Here is a 9,962-nt window from a genome sequence, read left to right as displayed (position 1 = left end):
ATCCCGGGAATTAACCTTGTAAACCTACGCTGCACTCCCTCAATAGCAAGAATGTCCTTCCTCAAATTTGGAGACCAAAACTGCACACAATACTCCAGGTGTGGTCTCACTAGGGCCCTGTACAACTGCAGTTGGACCTCTTTGCTCCTATACTCAACTCCTCTTGTTATGAGATTAATAATTGAATAAAATGACTTTTATTCCCTGAACCTCAAGGGTGAGGGGGGGGCGGAGGGGGGGGGGGGGGGGGGGGGGTTTATAGATGTTGGGAGGGTCAGTACCTGTGATGGACCGGTCAGTGTCCACAACTGTCTGTAAGGACACGTGCGTTTAGTTTAGTTTGAGATACAGCGCGGAAACAGGCCCTTCAGCCCACAGAGTCCATGCCGACCATCACTCCCCGCACACCATCCTACACACACTCGGGACAATTTACATTTACACCAAGCCGATTAACCTGCAAACCTGCACGTCTTTGGCGTGTGGGAGGAAACCAGAGCACCCGGAGAAAAAGCACGCAGGTCACGGGGAGAACGTACAAACTCCGTACAGACAGCGCCCGTAGTCAGGATCGAACCCGGGTCTCTGACGTTGTAAGGCAGCAGCTCTACCCGCTGCGCCACCGTGCCACCCCTCTCCGTGTAGCTGGGCTAGGCGACTCTGCAGTTCGAACCTTCCTCGGCCGTTGGGCCTTGAGTGTGACGGGCATCTTCCTGCCGCTTCCACAGGGATCGGCATTGGAATGTTGGTGGTGGCCTCCCTGGTATCTCTGTACTACAATGTCATCATCGCATGGACCTTCTACTACCTAGGCAGCTCCTTCCAGAACCCCCTGCCCTGGTCTTGTGAAGCCCCAGCAAACTTCCACCTGTGTCAGGTAAGCTCAAAGTTTAACTCACCTGTGTCAGGTAAGCTCAAAGTTTAACTCACCTGTGCCAGGTAAGCACAGAGTTTAACTCACCTGTGTCAGGTAAGCTCATAGTATAACTCACCTGTGCCAGGTAAGCACAGAGTTTAACTCACCTGTGTCAGGTAAGCTCAGAGTTTAACTCACCTGTGTCAGGTAAGCTCAGAGTTTAACTCACCTGTGTCAGGTAAGCTCAGAGTTTAACTCACCTGTGTCAGGTAAACTCAGAGTTTAACTCACCTGTGTCAGGTAAGCTCAGAGTTTAGCTCACCTGTGTCAGGTAAGCTCAGAGTTTAACTCACCTGTGTCAGGTAAGCTCAGAGTTTAACTCACCTGTGTCAGGTAAGCTCAAAGTATAACTCACCTGTGCCAGGTAAGCACAGAGTTTTTTTTAATATAAACTAATAACCAAATCGGAAAAAAAGAAAAAGGAATAAAGGGAAAGAAAGAAGAAAAGAAAAAGAAAAGGAAAATCTCACGAAAACCCGAAAAAGAAAAAAGGAAAACCCCAAAACTAACGATGGTGTGAAAGAAGCGGAGATATATCCCACTACCCTTCCCTACGCCCGCTCACCCGACCCTAGCGTCGGTTTTGAGTTTGTGATCAACCATTATGTTGTTGAAGAAATTCAATAAAAGGAGACCATATTTTGGAAAATTGATCTGGTTTGTCAGTCAAGACAAGCCTTATTTTTTCTAGATGTAGCGTTTCGGTCATTTCTGTGATCCACATCTTCACTGTAGGGACTGTTATCTTTTTCCAGAATTTAAGTATAAGTTTTTTCGCAGTTATTAAACCATAGTCAAGGAAGCGTCTTTGAGATATCGTTAGATTAGGGCAGCCCTCTGGCATTCCTAATATTATTAATTTTGAATCTGACTCCAATTGAATTTAAAGTGTTTTAGAAATGATATTGAATATTTCCATCCAAAAGTTTTGTAAGAAGTAAGCTCAGAGTTTAACTCACCTGTGCCAGGTAAGCTCAGAGTTTAACTCAACTGTGCCAGGTAAGCTCAGAGTTTGACTCACCTGTGCCAGGTAAGCTCAGAGTTTAACTCACCTGTGCCAGGTAAGCTCAGAGTTTAACTCACCTGTGCCAGGTAAGCTCAGAGTTTAACTCACCTGTGCCAGGTAAGCTCAGAATTTAACTTAATATTTTATTGTTAAGTGTACTGAGACTCAACTGTTGATGGTGTTATTAGTTTAGTTTAGTTAAGGTTAGTTTAGGTTCAGTTCAGTTTAGTTTAGAGATACAGCGCGGAAACAGGCCCTTCGGCCCACCGAGCCCGCGCTGACCAGCGATCTCCGCACATTAACACTATCCTACACAGTAGAGACAATTTACAATTTTTACCAAAGCCAATTAACCTACAACCTGCACGTCTTTGGAGTGTTGGAGGAAACAGGAGCACCCGGAGAAAATCCACGCAGGTCACGGGGAGAACGTGCAAACTCCGTACAGACAGCACCTGGTCAGGATCGAACCCGGGTCTCTGGCGCTGTGAGGCAGCAACTCTAGCGCTGCGCCACCGTGCCGAAGTGTAAGAAGGAAGGGTCTTGACCCGAGACATCCCCTATTCCTTTTCTCCAGAGATGCTGCCTGACCCGCTGAGTTACTCCAGCATTTGTGTCAATCCCGACGGGTGTTATTAATTGGGGCAGATTTTGTATGAGGTATGTTTCAGTTTAGTCTATTGTCACGTGTACCGAGGTACAGTGAAAAGCTTTTGTTGTGTGCTAACCAGTCAGCGGAAAGACAACACATGATTACAATCGAGCCGCCCATGATAAGGGAATAACGTTCAGTGCAAGGTAAAGCCAGCAAAGTCCGATTAAAGATAGTCCGAGGGTCACCAATAAGGTAGATAGTAGTTCAGGACTGCTCTCTGGTTGTGGTAGGATGGTTCAGTTGCCTGATAACAGCCGGGAAGAAACTGTACCTGAATCTGGAGGTGTGCGTTTTCACACTTCTGTACCTCTTGCCCGATGGGAGAGGGGAGAAGAGGGAGTGACCGGGGGGTGAGACTGGTCCTTGATGATGCTGCTGGCCTTGCCGAGGCAGCGTGAGGTGTAGATGGAGTGGATGGAAGGGAGGTTGGATTGTGTGATGGTCTGGGCTGCGTCCACAATTTGCTGCAATTTCTTGCGGTCTTGGATGGAGCTGTTCCCAAACCGTACTGTGATGCATCCTGATAAACCTCAACGATAATGTCTCTCTCACATTCCCACAGAATCTGACAGCCAACCGCAGCTCTTTGAGTGCCAGTGAATTCTTCTGGAAGTAAGTTATCCCTGCCCTCCCCTGCACTCAAGTTATGGTGAAGGGTGAAGGTGTTTCACACCAGGGCATCGGAGATATCCTCATTCTTCATTCTTCCCCTCTTCTTCTATAGATGAGGCTCTCACCAGGGTCTCTTCTATACCCCGTAACTCTGCTCTCACTTCCCACCCCCCCACTCGTAACAAGGACAGAGTCCCCCTTGTCCTCACCTTCCACCCCATCAGGCGTCACATACAACAGATAATCCTCCGACATTTTCGCCATCTCCAATGAGATCCCATCACTGGCCACACCTTCCCATCTCCTCCCCTGTCGGCTTTCCGCTGAGACCGCTCCCTCCGTAACTCCCTGGTCAATTCGTCCCTTCCCACCCAAACCACCCCTCTCCCCTGGTACTTCCTCTTGCGACCGCAGGAAATGCTATACTTCCAAGGCCCTTTGCACCTCCGATTTCCAAATTATCTAGTTATTTAGAAAATAGTCTACGCCTTTATTCCTACGACCACACTCTGCTACGCTGTACTCCATCTGCCACTTCTCAGCCCACTATCCCAACCTGCACGTCCTTCAATAGACAAGAGACAATAGGTGCAGGAGTAGGCCATTCGGCCCTTCGAGCCACCATGGCTGATCATCCACAATCAGTACCCCGTTCCTGCCTCCTCCCCATATCCCCTGACTCCGCTATCTTTAAGAACCCTATTTAGCTAGGGGAGGGGGGTTGGCGATGGGGTGGGGAGGGGTGTGGGGACATGGGGAGGGGGATGTGGAGGGGGTTGGTGAAGGGAAGGGGGGGGTTGTTGACGGTTTAGGAGGGGCTGTATGGGGGGGTCACTGACGCTCCACCCTGTGCCACAGTGAGCGTGTGCTGGGACTACCCCACAGTGCAGGGCTGCAGGACCCGGGGCGGGTTCGCTGGCAACTGGCCTTGTGTCTCCTGGTCGCCTGGGTCTTCATCTTCTTCTGCTGCCTGAAGGGGATTCGCAGCTCAGGCAAGGTGAGCGGGCGGGGGGGGGGGAGGGGGTGGCAAGGGGGGAATGGCGATGAGGAGGGGGGAGCGAGAGTGGGAGGAAGTGGAAGGGATGAAACAAGAGGTGGAGAGAGGGGGAGGGGGGAGGTAGTAGGTGACGACGTGGTGCCCTGCGACCCTGTGACCCTGCGACCCTGTGACCCTGTGAACCTGCGACCCTGTGACCCTGTGCCCGGTGACCCTGTGACCCTGTGCCCGGTGACCCTGTGCCCGGTGACCCTGTAACTCTGTGACCCTGTGACCCTGTGCCCGGTGACCCTGTGCCCGGTGACCCTGTGCCCTGTGACCCTGTGACCCTGTGACCCTGTGCCCGGTGACCCTGTGACATTGTGCCCGGTGACCCTGTGCCCGGTGACCCTGTAACTCTGTGACCCTGTGACCCTGTGCCCGGTGACCCTGTGCCCGGTGACCCTGTAACTCTGTGACCCTGTGACCCTGTGCCCGGTGACCCTGTGCCCGGTGACCCTGTGCCCTGTGACCCTGTGACCCTGTGACCCTGTGCCCTGTGACCATGTGACCCTGTGACCCTGTGTGTTTAAGATGGTGTACGTGACGGCCACATTCCCGTACCTGGTGTTGATCGTGTTGATCATCCGCGGCGCCACGCTGCAGGGGTCACTGCAAGGGGTTCAGTTCTACCTCAGCACCGACTGGCGGCGACTCGGCAGCGCCCAGGTAACGGACACACGCACGCGCACGCACGCACACACACACGCCCGCACGCACGAACGAACGCACACACGCACGCATGCATACACACAGACACACACACACACGCACGCATACACACACACGCCCGCACGCACGAATGCACACACGCACGTAGCCACGCACACACACGCACATGCACACACACAAACGCACGCACGCGCGCATACACACACGCACGCATACACACACACGCCCGCACGAACGCACGTACGCACACGCACGCGCACACACACACACATGCACGAACGCACGCGCACACACGCACACACGCACGCGCACACACAAACACACACGCACAGACGCACACGAACGCACGCATACGCACACACATACGCACACACGCACACACACACGCACACACACACGCACACACACGCAAACACACACACGCACATACACACACACGCACACACTCACACGCACACACGCATGCACACGCACGCATGCACACTCGCATGCACACACATGCACCGCTCACACGCACGCACACACATGCACACACATGCAAACACACACACGCATGCACACTCGCATGCACACACGCACACACACACACACACTCGCACGCACGCACACACACACTCGCACACACATGCACGTACGCACACACGCACCTGCACGCACGCACGCACACACACACGCACGCACGCACACACATGCATGCACACGCACACACACGCACGCACACGCACGCACACACATGCATGCACATGCACGCATGCACACTCGCATGCACACACATGCACGCACTCACACGCACGCACACACATGCACACACATGCAAACACACACACACACACACACACATGCACACACGCATGCACACTCGCATGCACACACACACGCACACACACACACTCGCACGCACACACACATGCACGTACGCACACACGCACATGCACGCACGCACGCACACACACACGCACGCACGCACACACATGCATGCACACGCACACACACGCACGCACACGCATACACATGCATGCACACTCGCACACACACACACACGCGCGCGCTTGCATGCACACACGCATGCACGCACGCACACGCACACTCACGCACGCACGCACACACACACATATGCACACATGCACATAAACACACATGCACGCATGCACACATACACACGCACGCATGCACACATGCACGCACGCACGCGCAAGCATGCACACATGCACGCGCACACACCCATGCACACACACACGCACGCACCATGCACACACACACGCACGCACCATGCACACACACACGCACGCACACACACACACAATGCACACACACATGCACACACACCATGCACACACATATGCACACACCACTCACACGCACGCACACACATGCACACACATGCAAACACACACACGCACACACACACGCATGCACACTCGCATGCACACACGCACACACACACACACTCGCACGCACGCCCACACACACTCGCATACACATGCACGTACGCACCTGCACGCACGCACGCACGCACACACACACGCACGCACGCACACACATGCATGCATGCACACACGCACACACACACACACTCGCACGCACGCACACACTCGCACACACATGCACGCGCACACACACGCATGCATGCACACACTCACGCGCACACGCACACATGCACGCTCGCACACACACATGCACGCATGCACATAAACACACATGCACGCATGCACACATACGCACGCATGCACACATGCACGCACGCACGCGCAAGCATGCACACATGCACGCGCACACACCCATGCACACACACACGCACGCACCATGCACACACACACGCACGCACCATGCACACACACACGCACGCACACACACACACAATGCACACACACACGCACACACACCATGCACACACATATGCACACACGCACACACACGCACACACACACATGCACACATGCACACCCACGCACATGCACACGCACATGCACACACACAGACACACATCATGCTCACACGCTCACACGCACGCACACACATACACACGCACGCACACACACGGTCACTCACACACACATACAAATACGCGCACACACACACACGCACATGCACGCACACAAACATATGCACACGCACGCACACACGCACGCACTCACACGCACGCACGCACACGCGCACACAAGCACGCATGCACGCACGTATGCACACACTCACACACACACACACACACACACACACACACACACACACACACACCCACACATGCACGCATGCGCACACACACACACAAGCACGCATGCACGCACACACGAATGCACGCACGCACGCACACACACACACACATACACCCTGCACACACCCACAGACACACATGCACATACCCACGCACACATACACACACACACACACACACCATGCTCACACACACGCACGCACACACACACAACGCTCACACACGCGCACACACACCATGCACACACACATACACACACACGCACACGCACACACACACACACACACCATGCACGCACACGCACACGCACACACACACAACACACACACACGTGCACACACACACACACATACGCTCACACACACACCCATGCACATGCACACACACACGGACATGCACACACACGCGCACACACCATGCACACACACACACACTCACACACACCATGCACACACACACACACACACACACAAGTATGTGAGCGTGTGTGTGTGTGTGAGCATGTGTGTGTGTGTGTGAGCGTGTGTGTGTGTGTGTGTGTGTGAGCGTGTGTGTGTGTGTGTGTGTGTGTGTGTGTGTGTGTGTGTGTGTGTGTGTGTGTGTGAGCGTGTGTGTGTGTGTGTGTGTGTGTGTGTGTGTGTGTGTGTGTGTGTGTGAGCGTGTGTGTGTGTGTGTGTGTGTGTGTGTGTGTGTGTGTGTGTGTGTGTGTGTGAGCGTTGGTGTGTGTGTGTGTGTGTGTGTGTGTGTGTGTGTGTGTGTGTGTGTGTGTGTGGGGTGTGAGCGTTGGTGTGCCGGGTGTGAGCGTTGGTGTGCCGGGTGTGAGCATGTTGTTATTCCCCAGGTGTGGAACGACGCTGCCTCCCAGATATTCTATTCGTTGGGCATCGGCTTTGGAGGTCTGCTGTCCATGGCATCTTACAACAAGTTCGACAACAATGTGGTCAGGTAAGGCAGTGCTGCCACCGGGCGGGCAGTGATCAGGGGGCCATGATGGCCGGCACGGTGGTGCAGCGGGTAGAGCTGCTGCCTCACAGCGCCCGATCCTGACTATGCCTTGTACAACTGTCCTTCTGCAGTTGTACAGGGCCCTAGTGAGACCACACCTGGAGTATTGTGTGTGGTTTTGGTCCCCTAATTTGAGGAAGGACATTCTTGCTATAGAGGGAGTGCAGCGTAGGTTCACCAGGTTAATTCCCGGGATGGCGGGACTGTCATATGCTGAGAGAATGGAGCAGCTGGGCTTGTACACTCTGGAGTTTAGAAGGATGAGAGGATATCTCATTGAAACATATAAGATTGTTAAGGGCTTGGACACGCTAGAGGCAGGAAACATGTTCCCGATGTTGGGGGAGTCCAGAACCAGGGGCCACAGTTTAAGAATAAGGAGTAAGCCAGAAGATGAGGAAACACTTTTTCACACAGAGGGTTGTGAGTGTGGAATTCTCTGCCTCAGGGCGGTGGAGGCCAGGTTCTCTGGATGCTTTCAAGAGAGAGCTAGATAGGGCTCTTAAAGATAGCAGAGTCAGGGGATATGGGGAGAAGGCAGGAACGAGTTACTGATTGGGGATGATCAGCCATGATCACATTGAATGGCGGTGCTGGCTCGAAGGGCCAAATGGCTAATCCTGCACCTATCGTCTATTGCCTATTATATGGGCCAAACACAGGCAGGGGGGACTATAGAAACATAGACAATAGGTGCAGGAGTAGGCCATTCGGCCAGCACCGCCATTCAATGTGATCATGGCTGATCATCAACAGTCAGTACCCCGTTCCTGCTTTCTCCCCACATCCCTTGATTCCGTTAGCCCAAAGAGCTAAATCTAACTCTCTCTTGAAAACATCCAGTGAATCGGCCTCCACTGCCCTCTGTGGCAGAGAGTTCCACAGAACGGAGCATGTTGGTTGCCATGGGCAAGTTGGGACAAAGGGCCTGTTTCCACGTTGTATTATTAAAGGGACGACATGACATAAAATACATTGCATATAAAATACACCATAAAATACATATAAAAGCTTAGTATATCACTTATAAAAGCATCATAAATGATATACAACAAAACCAATACTTGAATTAAAATCCAGAATAAAAAGAATGATCAATGAGACAACGATACCAGTGTCTCCACAACTGGGATTGGTAGCGTGTAGTGCTAAACCTTATGTTTGACAAGGCCACAATAAGCACATTTTTAGAGCCATTTATCCTGCAGATGAATTTATACATATGATTTCTTAGGATAGCTTCTAAAGTACTGACTCCTGCAGCCACAAACATATTACTAGCACTACACCATCTAGGTTTCCTTAGCAGTGTTCTCATGGCATCATTATATGCCACCTTTAGTCTCTGCATACTTGTCTTTCCACAGTTCGACCACAGGTGCGCAGTGTAGAGTGGTGTGCAATATGCTCTAAACAGCGACACCTTCACCACCTGTACACGCACCAAATTTGTGCAAGAGGATATTCGCCTGTACATACAGCATGCGTCGTTGCCTATAAATATCCTCATCATCTGTCATTTGTTCTGTAATAAAATGCCCTAGATATTTTACCTTATTACAGACACTAGGATTATGACTCTATGTAGGACTATGTGACAATAATAATGGCATCTTTAGACATTTGTACAGGTATTTGCAACGGCAGGTTTTAGAAGGAGATAGACACTAATAGCTGGAGTAACTCAGCGGGACAGACAGCATCTGTGCAGAAATGGGAGAAATATGAAGAAGAGTCTTGACCTGAAACATCACCTATTCCTTTTCACCAGAGATGCTGCCAGTCCCGCTGAGTTACTCCAGCGTTTTGTGTCTATGTTCAGTTTAAACCAGCCTCCTTCCTGCACAG

General features: G+C 52.2%; 1 protein-coding gene across 1 annotated transcript in view; it reads left to right on the top strand.

The window, feature by feature from the left end:
- Positions 1 to 9,962, top strand: part of LOC116974061 (sodium-dependent proline transporter-like) — a 69,067-nt gene that overhangs the window by 41,917 nt on the left and 17,188 nt on the right. Inside the window, exons 4-8 of the mRNA XM_033022177.1 lie at positions 729 to 877; positions 3,140 to 3,189; positions 4,048 to 4,186; positions 4,760 to 4,894; positions 7,951 to 8,054. Coding sequence (XP_032878068.1) covers positions 729 to 877; positions 3,140 to 3,189; positions 4,048 to 4,186; positions 4,760 to 4,894; positions 7,951 to 8,054 — 577 coding nt within the window. The remainder of the gene's footprint in view (positions 1 to 728; positions 878 to 3,139; positions 3,190 to 4,047; positions 4,187 to 4,759; positions 4,895 to 7,950; positions 8,055 to 9,962) is intronic.

The sequence above is a fragment of the Amblyraja radiata genome, chromosome 6, assembly GCF_010909765.2.
Source record: "Amblyraja radiata isolate CabotCenter1 chromosome 6, sAmbRad1.1.pri, whole genome shotgun sequence".
Classification (NCBI taxonomy): Eukaryota; Metazoa; Chordata; class Chondrichthyes; order Rajiformes; family Rajidae; genus Amblyraja; species Amblyraja radiata.
The sequence above is the reverse complement of the archived record's forward strand: the minus strand, read 5'-3'. Positions and strand labels throughout refer to the sequence as shown.